At 40.2% G+C, this 18735-nt stretch overlaps 1 protein-coding gene across 2 annotated transcripts in view; it reads right to left on the bottom strand.

Moving 5' to 3' along the window:
- SEMA3A (semaphorin 3A) overlaps window positions 1-18185 on the bottom strand; it is a 165710-nt gene extending 147525 nt beyond the window's left edge. Inside the window, exons 1-2 of one of the 2 annotated variants that reach the window (XM_064421859.1) lie at window positions 18162-18185; window positions 17401-17598 (exon numbers count right to left, since the gene is read on the bottom strand). In XM_064421859.1, the coding sequence (XP_064277929.1) occupies window positions 17401-17512 (112 nt within the window). In that variant the 5' untranslated portion in view covers window positions 17513-17598; window positions 18162-18185. Of the gene's footprint in view, window positions 1-17400; window positions 17861-18161 lie in introns of those variants that run through there. The other variant, XM_064421860.1, reaches the window with a different exon arrangement.
- Window positions 18186-18735: the final 550 nt, after the last annotated feature.

Raw genomic sequence — 18735 nt, 5'->3', positions numbered from 1 at the left:
GGAATGTGTGACTCTTGGTTTTTATCATTTTATCTATGTTTTTTCTGGTCAGGGTGTCCAACTTCCTTAGATTTTAAGGTGGAAAAATACACTCCACAGTTCACCCATGGCCAAGTCCTATCCTAGAATCAAGAAGCCTGGAAATGCTTCTGGGTGTATCCTGTCTCACACAGCACCCTCTGACAGTGAACTCCACCTTATACAAATGATAAACCTGCCTCATCCCTGATTTGGACCTCTTGCCCAGGATTTGAGACAGAGCTATATGGGTTTTGCTATCCTGATATCATTAAGTCTTATGCTGATCTCTGAGCTCTCAAAGATTTTAATGGGAGTTAACTGTCCTGGTCAGAAAAGAATGGGCAAGAAAGCAGGAGAACCACACGAACCTTTTGCAAACCCTGTTGCTACCCTGAACACACAGAGGTTAATGTCAGATGAATATAATATTATATGCCTGAGATCAGCACCACAGTCCAAAGTAATGTTTTCATTTGGATAGAACTGGTGGAAAATTTGGATTAAACGGAAACTTCCTTTTTCATTGACAATTCATTTTGATGAAAAACGCCTGCCTAATCCTTGTAATACACTACCAGACAGTCCCTCAAGGCAAATTCTCTGCCAGGTTGCTTCACTTCTTTGCCATTGCAGCTCTAACTTATCTGCCAGCTCTGACCTGGGGAGCCAGTTGTGGTGGTAAACAGTGTGAGCTGGTCAGTCACTCGTTTTACACACACCACAGATCAATTCCTGTATGATAGTGCTTTTCCATTTACCACATATGCTGAACTGCATTTGACCTGGTGGTGAAAGGTTTCATTTACCATTACAGTCACTTCAGCTGTGCAGTCTCCAGTCTGTATGCTGATTTATGGATGGATGGATTTGCATATGGCAAACATCCACACAGCTTTCTAAGTTCACATTTATGCCAGTAAATGTAAGGTCAGGGCTATGATCCTAGTATGAGTAATGTTTTTATTAGAAATAGCTCTCCTTGGGGTTTTCGTTGTTGTTGTGGGTTTTGTTTTGTAGTGTTTTTTTCAATACATGTAAGGATAACATTCCATTACAATTCCAGTTTAAGACATAAGGACACTGCTGAAGAAAACAAAGAAAACAACTCTATTTCTTCTTATTATTCTTTCTTCCCTTCTTTCCTTTTATTTCTTGATTTTTCTTTTCTTTCTTTTTTTCTTTGGTCTTGCAATTGCTCTTTAGCAGGTGTACATGGGGATCACCTTGTCTGTAGGTGCAGGACTGAGTACATGAACTTAGGGCAAAATGTCCACACTGATCTTGGAGATGGGAACATCAGAACAGGGCTATCCAGCCAGACCAAAAGGCAGCCTCATGAGGAAGCTGCCCTAATACTGAAGACCAGCCACAAATGATTAAGGAAAGAACATGAGGACAAGAGAAGACATAATTCCTGGCAGCCCGTATGTCAGAGCTAGAGAAAATTGTGCTGGGTTTTCAGGTGGGAGGGTTTTAGTTAGGTTTAGGTTTTTTGCTGCTGTTTCTTGGGTTCGGACTACTTTGTTCTTTGGTTTGAGTTTTTTGTTTTTGTTTTTTTTTGTTTTTTTTTTGTTTTGTTTTGTTTTGTTTTGTTTTGTTTTTTTTTTTAGGAGGGGTGGTTTAATAGCATTAGATCTTCATTTCCAGATTAATTAACTGTACTGCACAAGGGTCATGGTTGGGTGGCTACAGTATCAACACTGCTAATACCCCTTACAAATACTAAAATGCCCCTGTTTTCAGAAAATGTTACAGTAAGCAAGCTGTCAGTCTTGCCACAAGGTATCTCCAACTAACATTAACACTGCCTTGATGAAACATCATGACAAATATTCATTCAGCCTTTGTTTCCTGGTATGAGCAAAGATCCACCTCCCACCCACATTCTGTAACAGATTTAGGAATGCAAGACCTTTCATGCTTAAATCATTCACTATGCAATGCAAACGTTTATACCCACTGAAACACAAAACACATAATTCATTATTTTGAAACTTAATTATGAACTAGACATTTACATTGAGGAGGAGCTAAAAATAACTTGCAGCCGGGCGTGGTGTAATTTTGCACTGTCTGTGGATCTGGGCCAAGTATGGGTGTGTAAATAGTTTCATCTTTGTATACATTATGTAGGTAAATGCATGCATGCACCTAAGGATATTTCCACAGTTCAGAATTTGGTAGATTTCTTCCCTCTGCTTGGCACCACAGAGGGATAGGCTGAGCCTACCCAGACACAAAAAAAATCTCTTTGTAAGAGCTCTGAAGTGGGAGAGAGCTTCTGGTCTCAGCAGGACAAAACAGGAGAAGGAAGGAGTTTCTCATGTTGCATTTACACTCCACGTACCCTGGTTATGTACTCCATCACCCCACTGGGCTGCCAGTTTTGTACAGATGTCTGGTGGTCACATGTGCTTTAGTTATCATTTGAACAGGCTCAGGGGCTCCCTTACAGCACGTGGCCTTTCTCATATATCAATCTCTTGCATGTATGGTAATAAATAATGCAATTTCTGCCTTCCAACATCAGCCATGGCCAGCATTACAGCAGCATTAGGATGCCTCTCTTCCAACACATCATAGACTTACTCATGAGCTACTCTGTGGGCTGTTCACTGATTGCTAACATAATTTAAGTAACAGCTCTCATTAATTAAACGGATGCCCCTTACAGCCTGCTGAAGAACTTCACAGTTAACTGCACCATAACCAGAAGTTTTGTAAATGTGTTTCCTATTGCATTCCATGCCATGCCACAAATGGTTTCTGCTCCTATTTTTAATAGAAAACATTATTTTTGCTTCTTTCTTTAAATGTATACCTATCATAAAATGTGAAAAATTTTATTGCTTCACCACCCTCTACTGCATTTGAGACCTTCTGCATTTCTTTAACATGTGACACAGACCACAATAAATTTTAGGGTAATAGAAGTGTCTGCACAAGTGGCTACATCTGAGTGGCTGCAATCTGAGATTCCTCTTGCTGTTTTGCAAAGAGCACTGAGAGCCCATTGACAAGATGTCTGGGGTGAGGGAGCACATGGCCCCGTGCTCGCTGTCCCACTTTGTCAGACTGATGTTTGAAAAGGAGCAGGGATTCCTTGCTCAGTTGCTAGCCTTAGCAGCTATTTGGAGTGGCAGGAAAGCAGCTCTGGAGTCTCCTGCTGTGGGGAGATCTCCTGGGCTCTCTCCAACGAGCTCATGTGAGAAGCAGTCAGAGCAACTTTCACTCAAAGTGCCTGGAGCCATAGCTACAATAAATAAGTAATACTCCAGTAAAGGATAAAAGTTTCCACTTTTATTCTGTGCCCTTTTTTGATGGATTGGGAATGTTTATTGAAACAGAACTGCTGCATTGTGGAAACCATATTCCAATATTGTAGTATTACTTTATCAAAAGTTACTGTGCTTGAGGCAGCAGAACTGCCTACTGTTGCTCCACATACAGTCACACAGATGGGCTTCTGCACAGTGGGCTTAATGGAGAGACCTATTAACAGGGAAAATGGGACAGGACTTGGATAAGATATGACATTCCTTTCCTCAAAAACTCAGTTTAAAATTGCCTGGCCATTCAAAAAAATCAGATCACATTTCATATTCCTACTCAAATATCTACCAGACTAAGGGTCTTTCATAGTGACTTTAACTGAAGTTTTGTCCCACTGGACATGAGGATACAATCAACCACAGCAAGGCAGGGAATGCTCCTCTAGTGGGGCACAGCAGAAACATGGGACAAAACAGATCAAGAGGGAAGAGGGATTATTACTGAATGAAAACTTTCATTTGAATACATTTTGAACAGTTTTTGAATCATTTCTTCCCATTAAATGGGCACAGCTCAAAAATTTCAAGTGATCCTTATAATTGCTTGAGTTCATTGGTTGATTATTTTCCAAGTGAAGAATAACTTGCATAGCCTCTGAAAAGGGCACTTCACACTGCAAGTGCCAGGTACATTGAAATCAAAAGGACTACTCATGTGAGTAGGAATTTGTTAGATCAGTCCTTTTTTGTTGTTGTTTTTAATCTCCTGGCAAATACCAAGACAAATCACATTTCATTACAGGAATATTATGTAATAGAACAAATCCCAGAGCCTCTGAATAACAGCCTTTGTAAATTTAGTGAATTAAATTGAATTTAACTTCACAAGTTTTTTGGAACAGTGTAACCAGACCAAATAAGTGCACAGAAACTTTGTGAGAAAGAGTGTGTTGTAAATTATTACCGAGGTGACATTAATTATTTTCTGAAATATGGAGGTTGAATGAAATACATCATGGTATTTTAACGTAAGTAGATGGAAACTACAAAACAGTACCAGGGAAATTATACTGGTAAACTACAACAGTCCCAAACTATCTCATTATCAAGTGGTAGGTACATAACCTGTATCAATTCTGGAGGTGAACTTTACTTTGGAAACATTTTCTAGTCCTTGTGCCTGCCTAATCACAGGTCTTGAAGCTGTTTCAGGCATAAAGGGCTTAGTAAATCATTGTCTCTCCATATATACACATGCCAATTCTATCTAAACAGATAAGAGGCACAATAATATATGTAGAAAACTGTCTGACTCCGAGCCTATTAGGATTTGTTTTACTCTGTGTTCCTCATTTTTCTACTGTTTGCTTTTACTTTTTCACCTTTTTGGATACACGAAGAACTGGGCATTTTGAAGGACACGTTTGGTTTTAAACTACAACATTCAGCTTTATCTAGCTGAACACGTACTGATGTACAGCAGCAGAACAGAATAGTGAAATAAAGGCTGGGCAGTTTGTAAGGAAGATTAAAGTAATGATTTTTTTGGGTGACTCCTGGGTCAGATACTGACATAATACAGAATAATACTCAAATCCTTTACATTTCTTTCACTCCTATCATACTTATCTGCCAGATTTCCAGTGAAGGTCTGCATCTGCTTACTGCTTAGATCTTGTGCTTTTTTTCCTTTTTCCCCCCTTCATTGGGGGAGAAGGAAGAGGGGCTTTTTTAGCTTATCTTTTATGAAATATTAAAAGAGGCAGAAAACATATAGTACTTGGAGACCTGATATTGCTTTTTAAGATTCATTTTTCCCCAAGTGGTCATTATTAGAGTAGATCAATTTAAGGTGTGGGAGTTTCCATACCAGTGAATAGGTTAAAGTTTTATGGTGCTGCTTTTCACAGTACTTTGAAATGCAATGATCTTTGCCAGGAGCTAGCTAGAGAATTATTTACATATCCCCATTCCTACCTCAGCTGACCATTCACATGCAAATGGGAACTTTGACAGCTCCTCCACACATTTATGAAACCCAATGATCTGTCCATTTTTCAACTCAGAATGAAAGCTATGACAATGCCTTAGAATAAAGGCCTGCCAGACTCTAGATTAGTTTCTTATTCTGAAGTACTGAATATGAAAAAAAAATCCGACTTTATTGGAATGGAAAATTTGGGGAGCACAGTGAATGCCTATTAGTCATAAAATAAGTATTGATTTCTTAGTCACCATCTGGGGGACAGTAAGTTTAAAACATATTTAAAAAGCATAACTGAAGTAAGCTCTTGGTTTTTCCTCCAAAAAATAACTGAGCCCCTCAAAACCTGATCTTTTAGAATGGGCTCAAGTCACTGCACTGTGGGCACCATGACATCAGAGGAGGAAAATGAAAAGCAGACATTTAAACTGGCCCTGCCAGTTAAACCCCATGTTTGAGAACTTGACTTGTACTACTGAGCACAGTGGGTCCCAGAACAATTCACCTCTGCATTTCAGGAGGAGGTCCATGGCCTGGCCTTGCACATGCAAGCAATTGCCTCTTAAACCCTGAGATTTGACTGGGCAGTTCAGCTCAGGACAAAGCTTTCAGAGTGATTATCAAAAATCATCACTATTCCACCCTCTCACCAATTGTTACTTTTGAAGGAAAACTTGTCTTAAGACTTTAAGTTTTTTCTAGTGTGCTCTCAGTATCTTATAACCAGAAACAAGTACATATTTCCTTGTCTAGAAAGCTGTATTTCACCTCTCATCATACAATTTACATACACTGATCACTTCCATATGTCTGGCATAAGGTAAAATAGTTTCTATGCATAGTAATGGGGGTGAACCTACAGTGAAACGAAATTCAGTATTTATTATATTCCTATATACTGGCAGAAAAAAAAAATTTAAGAGTGGCAGTTATGAGAAACAACCTTAAGGGGCTGATTATGGTCTCAGCTATGGAAATTGCATTAAAAAGCTACAAGATGCATTGCTCAGATATGTCCCCACTCCCTTTGGTAAAATGTCAATTAGCAGCATCAGGGGTCTAAACATGCAGCACTGCAGTCACAGTTATGATGTTACATTTGGTTTACACCAGAATAGTTCATGACTGCTTAAAATTTCTAATACAGAATAACAATACACATGACACTTGTCTCTCTGAAAACACATGAAAAAGTCTTTTGACACCAGTAAACAAGACCTTTTCAATGCTCTCAGCTGGTCTTTTTGCCAGCCTCAAGAATTGAACTTGGCTCTTCTAGCACCTGCAAAATTGAAAGAAAACTACGTAGCATGAGGTCAAGTAAGACACCATGGTTTAACGTGTTAAACTACCAACTGAAGTTCAAAAGAACATCAAAATCACGTGAAAACTTGTATTTCTCCTGTATTTCTTAATTAATGGCATGAAAATGGTTAGCTTATTACAGAAAAAGAATGCTATTCAAACAACAATTACATCATATAAGTAGCACGAGGAAGTATAAAAGCAAAGAAAAACATTCCTTGAGATAATTCAATGAAGATAAGATTTAAATGCTGCATATAAGGTATGTGGAATATATGAAACACAAATTTTATTTTCATAAGTCAGGCTGAAAAATGGAACAGGTGCTTTCTTATTTATTTTAGGAATGAGGATGCAAATCTTTCTGAGATGCAAAATTCTACTTATGAATTTCCTATAGTAGTATATCCTCTTTACTAGGTCTGAACTAGGGCTGTCAAGCAACAGTTTTCCAGTGAGTGAGTCACAAATGATAGGCAATTATAACTGACTCAACTGATTACTGAATACTTCCCCAAGTGTCTAGGAAAGGCTGCCCTCATCCTGAAGAAGTCTGGAGAACATTTGGGGTATGGGAAGTCATAAAAAAGGATGTGTGCCCAAAGAAAAAGAAAGTTTTTGTCCAGAATCTCTTGGGAAGGAAACACATACACTTGAAGGAGTTGAAGGAGCCAGGGAATGTTTAGCACCAGTGGCTTGGTAAGGTATGTTCAGACTGAGCAGAAAGGGAGAAATTGCCCCTTAGTTTTGTCTGATAATCACAAGGGGAAAAAAAAAACAAACCAAAACAAAACAAACAAAAAAAAACCAACCACTTTTTATTCCCTCTTAATTTTAAAATATGACTATCAGCCATGATAAGAAAAAAACCCTAGCTTAAACTCAGAAATTGGCCAGAATCTCATGAGCATGAACACACTGTTGGTAGACAATACTGCAAAGACTGAACACAAAGGCTCTTCTCCAGAGCTATCTGTAATCACCTTCACAGTGTGTTTAGCTTGAAATACAGGTGGATACCCCAAAAAACATTTTGAAGGGCTCCTGTCTAAAAGTGTCTGGAATATCCAAATGGAATTGAATTAGATATGCTTCCTGGATAATAGGGATGTGTTTCATGTCACAGGTACACACAGCTGTGAATATTACTATTATAATCACTTTAAAGTACCTGTAAGCCCTTTCTATGTTGATGAAAAATAAGTTCTGACTCAACTCTGAATACACACATTAATGGGATTATTCTGAGAGGTGGATACAGCTCTGAATAAGCATGGCAAGTCTCTGACCTCCAGCAATTACTCATGAAATCACTTAATACCACTTTACAGGTGAAGAAGCTGACAGAGAATAGCCAAGGAATTAATAGGATTTCACATTATTGTACTTTCTTTGATTCTCTTCACAGTACAGAGTTTCTGTGTATCATCAGCTGTGCTGCTGGGTTTCTCTTAATGTCCAACCTCCATTTGCAGATGATGTAGGCGACATTAAATAAAAACTTTCCTGATTTATGACTATTGTCCAGTAAAGAAGTGAGTCACAATTCAGGTTTAAAGAATGATGAATCACACAGATTTGTAAAAGGATGCAAGAAAAGGATGTAGAATATCTGGTAGTTTCCCATTACGGATGAGAAAAAAAAATGTGAACAATTAGAAGTAGAAATGTATGTAACTTTTGGTCTCAATACTACAAGCTGCAGAGAAAAACAAAATTATCAACATATAATATTGTTGTTAATACTTCATAAAACTCCTTTAGAATGAGCTATGAAAAGTTTCCTTCAATTTTAACAAATTCCTGAATCTTTTACCTTGAGAAGAAATCTCACTTGCCAACTTGTTGCAGGTCAGTTTTTACGGCTAGAGAACAAACTAGGGATACATATTTGGAAAAAAAGTACAGACTGAGGTTTACCATACTGATAACCCAACAGCCAACACCCTGGAATGCTGCTTTGCTGATGTTTGTGACCTTGCAGAGAAGTGACAAATAGAGCTCTTTGAAAATGCTATCACACCTTCCCATACAATTGAATATACACTTGATCTTGTTGGGTGACTCTTGACATTTCTTCTAAGAGCAGCAATTCAGAATGAAGAAATTTCCTAACTCTGCAATTTGCAGGTACCTCAACATTTATGTTGTTATCTACAAGGCGATCAGAGCATGAGGTTTTGATAGAGTCATTCATCTGCTGCAGTAGAAGTAAATATGGGGAAAAGCACAATCTTGAAGATAAAGTTGTTTTTCCCAGATCCCCAGACATAATTTCTGCTGTCCCTCCTATCATTCAACAGGAACTGGATTTATCACATGGGCCTAGCAGGATGGAGATCTTGGAAAGGACCTGGTGTGGTGGAGGAGAGACAAAGCTGGCCTTCAGATACTACAGAGCAACACTAATTAATATTGATATGACCTTTGTTGTGCTTTGAGAAAAAGAGTTTCCTTAGGAGTCAGAACTATTTCAGACTACACATTCATGCAAAAGTAATGAAGTTGCACTAGGAAATCCATGAAAAAATTCAAAGTAATGTTAACACCCTGAAATCATCACTTCATCTTAAGGGACCTCACTCTGTGTCTTGGCCACATATGGGATCTGTGTCTGGCAAAGGAGAGTTATTGTCATTCCAGTGTCAGCTGGAGATGAAGGCTGTGCCCTGCACTCTCTGCAGCTCTTTTGGATTCTTGTGAGCTGGATTTATCATGTGATTCCTCTAGAAAAGGCCACCAACCATCCCCCTTGAGAAGCAGCTCTAAATCCTTTAAATTATCTCACAAAGCTTTTCTGTGTCCTTTTCTCATACAAGGCTGGAATTTCAAAGGGACCCAAGAGGGGCAGTCAGAACCAACATGAGCTTTGCTTCATTAGAGTGAGGAGTAAAGGACAGCCCTCTTTTTCCTCCTTCCACAAGTTAGATGAAAGCAAATAACTACTTCATTCCACAGATTGCTCCCTGCAAGATCCAACTTTGCATGAAAATATTTATAAGAGATGAGAATTTTATTTGACTGCTTGCTTCTAAAGTTTCTGCAACATCCAGCTGGAGAGATAAGCAGGCAGCCCAATAAATGTCAAACAACTTTAAAACATTAGAAGAATGGCAAAAACTTCTGACTTTACTGTGTTTGGCTATCAAACAGCAAAGGATGAAAACTAGATGTGACACAAAGTAGAGTAGTGCTCACACATTTCACAGATTGCTGTAGATATGTCTAGTTCAAGGGGGATTTGTAATCCCCAAAGGGAGAAAAGAATTCCCCAAACTTTAAATCTATTCAGAATTTTTAGAAATCAATAAATTAGATTTCATCCTACTCTCTCTATTTAAATAGTTCAGCTGAAAAAATGTAGACTCGGGGTCATGACACCTGTCCTTTGAATTGCACATATACACACAGATTTTTATTTGCAAACCATGCTCTATGAAATTGAATCTTGAATATGTTTTTCTCTTTAAAGCACAGAAACATTCAGATGGTAATGGAGCTAGCCAGGGGACAGCTTATTGAAAGCTCTAAATGATTAAGCCATTAAATTAGTAAAGCTCTGTAGCCCCAGACAGTCACTTCCAGCATGTGTCACTGGATTTGGGATGAGCTTATTAAGAAGGTGAGACAGGGGAAACATGAGAAGTAAATTAGGTAATTGTTTTAAGAATGTGAAAAATGTAGCGGTACTGTTTATTTCTTTCTACAATGCAAGTTTGGTGCAAATTTAGACAGGTTCACAGGTGACCTCAAGATCACAAATACTGGGGTCGTATGCATGTTTAATCAGCTCAATTTTTACACTGCTTTAAATACTCATTTAGACAAAAACAGTTTCTTAAATTAGGAAGATTTGGATCAAAATACAGCTTAAGTTATTCCATAGTAGTTAATCAGTATCTTCTTTTGATACATTCCCAGAGAAAAGAAAATAAATAAATGAACAAGAAGCTTAATTTCTGTTACAGTCAAAGACAAGTGATGAGCACCCTTAAAGTCTCGTTCAGTCTGCCTAACTCAAGATTATCTCTCTGGGAGTACCTCTCCTTCCCCTGAGAGTGAAAAGAGCCTAAAGTGGCAGACTGCGTCAGTCACAAAGAAGGAGAGAGACACCACAGAGAACCTCCTGTGGCGCAAGAGAAAGGGTACAAGACTCTTAAGATTTCTGATGCTCTCAACAGCTGTGGCCATCCTTTTCTCTCTTGTATATCCAGACACTATCCCACTTGGAAAAAAAAGGAAAAGTCAAGTAAAAGTACTATCCCCACAGTTATTCTCACTATTCACAGCTGTTGCTGCAAGAGAGCAGCTAACCTATATGAAGGCTGTATGTGGGAGGACCATGAACTTGCAGACATTTCTGAAGGGAGCTTTAATCCTGCAAGGGAAGGAATCTGCTGAATCGCCCACCAGCACAACAGCAGCAACAAATTTTTACATGTAACCTTACTTAACAAGAGCACCATAACAGGTTACAGTACCTCCATTTAAAAGTTAGACATAGAGCTCCCAGAGTCCACCCCACACATTTGCTTAGAAATAAGTGTGTGGGAGCCTGAAAACAATTTCACCCTTCTGAGTTTTCAAACAACTGGAAAATGTCACAACCATTGACACCACTTAGAAGGATTTGTTTGCTTCTCAGTCACTTAGGCACTGCCTCAGGTGAAGATGGGATTTTGCTTCAGATTGAACTGGGGTCAACTCAGGCTCCAGCTGATGAAGAAAGTGTTGAAAATACTGGAATAACTTTGTATTGCAGGCACTTCCATTGTAGTGTTCCAGGTATGCACATAAGGGAAAAGACGGTGGGCCAGAGGAAGTAAATAAAGAAGATTCTCTAGCAGCAGCTGTGGGCATTAAAGGCCATATGCACAATCAGTGATTAAGCAAACCAAAACCATATTAAAAGGATCACAGTAAAGCAATGCATTAAATTAAAACTGAAAAACACTTCAAATAAAAATAACCATGAGTTAAAAATACAAATAATTTCATGGCTTCTTTTCAGGTGGGAACTTCATGGAAATGCTTTCTGTTCATACAGAGTCGCCTGCAGGAGAGATTATAAAAAATAACCCATTTACATTGTAACAACCTGCTATGAGTAGGTTTCTCATTTTAAATACTGTTTTGCTAAACATTATGGAATAAGTATACACCTGAGTAAACCCTAAGCAAATAGGTAAGTACCTCAGTCCTGATCAAAAGCTTCAAGCACAAAAGTACATTTTAAGGCAGACTGCATATATCAGAAGATTCACTGAGCTCAGTGTAACTATGGATATTTAAATTCCTCACTAGGTCAGAGTTTTAAAGATGCTGTTACAAAAATACAAGTAAGTGCTGCACACCTTGTCTACAGCAAAAGAGTTTCCATGGCTGTCAATACAGCACCTTCCAAGAATAATTCAGTCATTTGCAAACCATACAGTAAAAATAATTATAGAGAACTTCAGCTTTGCAGAATAGGGAGACTCTGTAATTCAGAAACCACTTTTTCCACTGGAATTAAATGGGAAAGTTGGAAATGCAAAATGAGAATGCTGGGCTAGGTTTTCACCCTCCTTGTTCCAATTACACTGCCAGTCTCAGGCCCTAATTAGCCAGCTGAAAATTTCCCTATATAGGCAAGATCTGAGCTTAGGCACTTCCTTCATCAGCTTTTCCCTCCTGTCAGCCTGTGAGCTGTCAGAGCCAGGCAGGGTAGTCCTACCATTTCACTGAGAGTTCCCAGGTCTTGGGAAGACCCCAGTCAACCAGTTGATAGAAAGACCAATACACAGATCTTCCCTGAAAGACTCATAATTTTGGGGGAAAAAAAAAAAAAGCTGATGTGGCTATGGATGCATTTGGTACCTTTGCTGTCCTGCAGCCTCCTGCACTGACTAACTGTGAGGTCTGAGAGCACTGGAGCCGTGCAGAAATTTTGTCACAAATGGTGGAATATAAAGACGCAAATGTCCCTTTTTTACTTTCCTTCACAGTCTTCCTCCTCAGCCAGGGCTGTTCTCTCACTTTCAGGCATGTCAGAGAGGCTTTTCCCTCAGACAGTACTCTCACAAGATAGTTTAAGCAAAGGTTTTTAAGCAGACACCTTGAAATTTGAGACAAACTCCAATACTGGTCCCAGCTCAAGAGAAACAGGCTCCCTTGCCAATATTTCTCTCTCCATTTCTTTCTCCCACTTTGTCCTGCTTTCCCAATATTTGCAGAGGTATTGAATTGTGAGTTATAAAGTTTGAAGGAAAGGAAAAACCACAATCAAACCCACTGGCAGGTCATCAACTACAACCACTCTGGGTGAACAAACTAAAAGCCAGGTATCATATTTACAATAGTGTACGTACAGGTAATTCAGTGTGGTGCCATTCCCCCCTCATCACCCCATGTGGGACAGATTGAAACAGACAGAAGTTTTGCCATTGCTTTCACTAGGGCCAGGATTTCATCTGGACAAAAATCCATGCTATAAAATTGTAAATCAACTGCACATCAAGGATGGAGTAGTTGTCACTATCACTGCAACTTTAAACAAGACACTAACTTTTAATATGGCTTGAATTGAAGCCAAGGAGCAATAGAGCTAAATCTGTGTGCAATGCTTTTCCACTTACTTTTTCTCAAGTAATATGTATCCAATTGAGCAACAATAACAAAGGAGAACCACACATGTACTCTTGCAAAACATACTTACAGCATTTAGTAATTTTCAATAGACAAATAAGACGTGACAGATGGATTTGAGAAAGTTGGGTTGACAAGATTTACTCATGTGGAAGCAAAAATCAGGGTTGCTTTATGAAAAAAATCTGGAAATCAAGGAATTGTTAATGGAAACTTTCATTGGGCTTATTTGTTTATATTTATAGGATACTATAGCTGGTTCCATCTCTGTTTGTGGTTTTACCTTCACAGGCAGAGGACAGCAAAAGAAAATACAAAACAATAACTGATACAAGAAATCCATCTGGAGTTAAGGTTATATTTATTGTTTTAAACTTTGCACACTCAACTTGATCACCATCTTTCTGAGAATTCTGTGCTCAATAGGAGTTTCCTGAACAGAATCTGTGACCTGGTGACACAATATAGAGACTTAAAAACCAACATCAGGATTGAAGTCAATGACACTAGAAAAAACACACCAAAAAAAAAAGGCAAGAACAAAGTCCCCTACACTCTTAAGGGAAGATTCTTTTTCTTTTGATACATCAACAATGACATTTCTTGTTACTCTACAATCAGGACACAAAGTCTCTGAAGGACACAAGAAGAGCTCAGTGGTTAAAGAGCTCAACTGAGCTTTCAATTTTATTGTTGGTTTTACCACATTTAGGCTATGATCCAGCATTTAGGGACTCCAATGAACTTTGGGTCAGGCTTTTAATCATATTAATTCCTTTTGACTGAAATAAGGAGATGAGTATGATCTGAGCAAAACCTTTCCAACCTATGTACAAAGATAAAAATGCTAGGAAACTTGATAAAGTACAGGGCAAAACCCAGAAGCAACTGAACAGGAGCTTCAGAACAGATTTCAGGTGGACAAGGATTTCCCTACTGCTCTCCTCAAATTTCCTTTCTTTAATATGCCAGCAGAATCCAGGTGATGTAAACCAAATAACCAGCACTCTGTTTTACAATAAACAGAGGGAATCTCTTCAGGTCACAGATGTGGCCTTAACATGTGCATTTATACATTTTCTCTGCCATTTCCCATCCAAACCATGCCCCGTAGGATGCTTCTAATCTTCTGCAAGACTGAACGATAAGAAGCTAAGAGGAAATAAGAGCAGGAGTTCACCAAAGCTTCTGTCCAGCAACCAGGGAAATGGCAGAGCTAATACTAGGCCTTTGAAAGCAAGTGACCATAGGAAATCAAGGTTGGCAGGGATTTAACCCTTCATGACTCATTTGGCTAACTTTTAAAGAAAACGCCTGAGCTCTTTAACCATGTTTGACATCTAATTAGTCGAGACAAACAAGAAGTTAAAATACATCCTTGATTTTCTTTTGAAATAAAGTACTGACAATTAGCTCCAAGGTATTTGTTTAGACAGACAACAAGCATACGTCTTAAAAGAAAGCACAATGATGGCCACAAAAAAGTGAAGTCGCTTGGGTCCTTCTTTTCACCCTGCATGTTTGGGTTTTTTTTTTCAATATTTTAAGTTTACTTTACTCAACCACACCTCTTCATGGAGATGAGGAATGGGTAACTAACTGAGTAGCTTCTTTTTCTACTTGCAAGCAGTTTAAATAGAGATGAATCACTTAGTATCACGTAGTCACATGGTGGTGAAGTATATCCAGAGAGATAAGTATTAGCATGTGAGGTATTCTGTCAGTGCCTAAAAGGCGTATTTTCAATACCCACAGCGCTTAAGGATGTTCCTACGCAAGGTGTTAACATTGATCTGTGCACTGAGCACTGTGCTGGAAGCAAAATTTGTCTGGAAAAGCACCAGCTGACAAGGCTTAGACTTCCCAGACTAATAATGATATCCCCATACCTGGGGATCAGTGCAGCAGCACTCCTGTTGACCTGGCCAAGCATTTACACCAGTACTTAACATTAAGCATGTGAGCAGTCCGATCTGATTTTCAGAGTTACACATTTGAAGTCAAATACTTGAATCAAAGGCTACAGTGTGAATTCCTGTAAGTCTTCAGATTTCAACTTGCTTTGGATTAAGTACACATTTACTGTCTTCACTAGATAGGAAACAGGGTTGCTCACCATTTGAACACATTTTTGTTGCACAGTGACCCACCAAGTGTGAAAGAGTTTTGATGTTCAACTCAGTTTCCTGCTTTGCTCATATAGGACTGACCACATAGCAAGATTTGATATCTGATATTTTAAAAAATTAAAATGAGACTCTTTATCCCAGCAAGACCAGAACTGGAAAACAACCAATCAGCACAGTAGCAAAATATTTTTTAAAGGTTCCATAGATATAGCACCAGCATGGGAAAAAAAAAACAAACAAAAAAAAAACACAAGAGAAAAAAGAGACAAGAAAAGAGACAAGAAAAAAAGAAAACCACCATCAGTCACATTTGGCAACTCTTTGAAATTAGTTTCTGTGCATTTAGCCAATTTGAGCAGGGGTAGCAGACTTGAGCCACAGATAAACTTTAAAAGGTGAAAAAAAATCCCAACAATAATTAGCCATTAAACCCCTTTACAGGATATTTTTATAGCATTTATGCTTCTGTGTACTAATCTGAGTTTCAATGTAACTGTAGAAGTTTGGAAGCAATTAAGAGTTTTTTAATGAGTTTTCTGACATGACATGTAGTTACTGTAGAAGCTTTCTTTAGACTCCATTACTCAAAAAAAACCAATTTTGTGTTAAAGATTTTTTTTCCTCATTAACAGACTCTGAAACCCTTAAACTGTTCTTTTCATTCATATATTTTCAAGTTTAAATACACACAAATATGCACATATGTGTTCTTTAAGAAAACCCGGCACATGCATTTATTTCACACAAAGCATCCAAGTTTTGCAGGTGCTTAATTCTTTATTTCATCTGGAGTGTGAAATGACGCCTGCCCTGTATCAGAGAGGACTTTTCTCCCTCTCATTTGCAGCACGAGAAAGATGAAAAAAGAAGGAAAACGTATTTCTACTGGCAAGAGATGTACTGACACTACGCTGTAAACTGAGATTGACATCTATGACCAGGCATGCACACACATGTTCTCTTTTTCCCTCTGCAGAAGCAATGTGTCATTTTTCCTCTCTCCTTTCAGAACCGTAGCTGCAGCTCCTTCTCTCAGCCATCAATAATCTAAGAATTATGAGGAGGCAGCTCTTCAGAGAGATGTGTATGTACCTAGGTGTACAGCTCTCCGTTTAAAGAAAATACTCCACAGCTCTTACATTTTAAACTTCTTTCCCAGTTGTACATTCTCCAGATTTAATGAATTGTTCTGAAAATGTACTTAGAGTGGAACTATGCTGATAAAGAGAAGAGCCTGTCTACTTCACTGTTCCCCTTTCATAGTGGCACTATTATACAAAAGTTAATTACTGACAACTGCAGTGTGAGTGGCGTTACACAATTTCAAACATAAACGTAATCTCACAGCTCTCTTTCTTCAGTTACACCTTCCCTGTGATCTCTAATGACACACATCAGACTACACCGAAAACAACCCTGGTTCAAATAAATCGCACTGCATTAAACATCCATAGGCAGCATTTTCTGGTTCCTAGCAGTCCTCTCCTCCTTTTCTGGACTGATCTGTTCCTTTCAGTTTATAGTTTCTTGGCAAACCCACCATCTACTGCTTATGTTAGGCATCTGATTGTCAGATTTGTACAAACTGAATATTCATGACTTGAAAATTAACCACTTCATGCCTAAAATATAAAATAAAAAAGGTATATAAATCTTTATCCATTCCATGATGTTTAAAGCAGATCTGAAATTGGGGCTGCACTGCACGCTCAGCACGGGGGAGGTGAGCTGGGTGGCCGAAAGCGACTCATCGTTTTGAAGAGTAAAGTCCGGTGAAATAGCACAAGACTGAAAAAAATGCTCTAACAGGGATCAGCACGATCCGGAGTCCTCGTCTGCAATCGCAACTAACTCTTCTTTGTCTGGGTTTAAACTGCCTGGTACCGAACGCAGCACGGAGAGGCTTTTCAAGAAAATGTTTTCAGGAATTTCTTCTAATGTCAGTTTCCCCTTTGCAAGATAAGGAAGAGCAGTGAGGAAGGTGAGGAGGGAGGGAGCGACGGGGCAAGGAGAAAAAGAGGTTCGGAGGAAAACCGAGAATAAGACAGAACAACAGACTTACCTTTATACGACAATTTGAGCCTTGGCACATTATTCTTCACATGCTGGCAGTTGACTCTTCCTGCTAGTAATACTCCCAAGGAAAGCAAGGCAATCCCCCTGAGCCAGCCCATGCTGCAGCAGCCACTGTAGGGTCCCCGCCAGCCGCAGCCGTGGCGCTCCCCGTCCTGCCGGGCGCCGCCGGGGAACTTCAGGCAACCTGGGGAGCGGAGGTAACAGGTGATGGGGGTGGGCTCCGCTCCGCGCCCGCCGCGCCCCGACGCCGCTGCCGCCTCTGCCGCCCCGGCCCCCCGCTCGCCGCCGCCGCCGCCGCCGGGGCAACTTGGAGCCCCTCTCACGCACACGCCGCGGGCCGGAAAGGGAGGCAGCCCCCGGGCGCGGGCGGCGTGCGGCGGGGGGGCGGCATGCTGCGGGCGGCGGCGGCGGCGCGGGCCGGGGGCAGGGGCCGGGGCCGGGCCGGGCCGGGCCGGGGCGGGCCCCGCTCCGCTCCGCTCCCCGCGCGGCGGGCGGGTCCCGGCGGCGGGGGCGGCCCCGCGCTCCCCGCGCTCCGCCGGGCGCGGCGGACACCGGCGCTGCCCGCGCTCCCGGAGCGCCTGACAATGGGAGCGCCGGCAGGCGCGACCCCCCCCACGCCAGCCCCCCCTTCCCCGGCTGTCACAGCACATGCAAGGAGATTAAAAAAAAAAATAAATTAAAAAAAAGGGTTGGGGGGTGAAAAAAAAAAAAAGAAACACATCGCGGCAGAGATGAGAGAACAGAAACCTTCGCTCCGCCGCGCTTGGGCAAGGCACCGAGCTAGACATTTCACCAGCTGTTTCATGTCATTGTCCAGGTTGTTCGGTTTGGTTTGGGTTATTTGGGGTTTGGTTGGTCGGGGTTTTGTTTTTTTTTTTTTTTAACCGTTTTGCAGTTCTAATCAAAAGATGCACGTCCCACTTTAAAAACAACAACAGCACAACACAGCCCACGACGTTGCCACCCACTTAAATAACAGCTCCTGCCCATAGCGTAATCCTCTTCGGGTTGTTCCCGGTTAAAAACAAGTAACAAAATCTCCCATCAGCATAACTTTACCACTGAAGCTTTTAAAGCCTTGTTAGGGAAGGTTGCTCTAGCCTCCCTCCCTCCCCACCTCCAGCACTACTCCAATTCAAGAAAAGAAATTCCTAGTAAAGCCCACTTCAACAATCAGTTCAAGACATGGACAGGTCTACAGGGGCTCATAAATTACACAGGAGTATTCTCTGAAGTGTTCTTATAAGTTGAAAATGTTCCAAACCTACCAATTTCCAGGACTGTGTGATTATTGTAATATATGTTTGTACAATTAAACTAG

The sequence above is a fragment of the Passer domesticus genome, chromosome 5 (assembly GCF_036417665.1).
Source record: "Passer domesticus isolate bPasDom1 chromosome 5, bPasDom1.hap1, whole genome shotgun sequence".
NCBI classification, from domain to species: domain Eukaryota; kingdom Metazoa; phylum Chordata; class Aves; order Passeriformes; family Passeridae; genus Passer; species Passer domesticus.
This window is presented reverse-complemented; position numbering and strand designations above follow the sequence as displayed.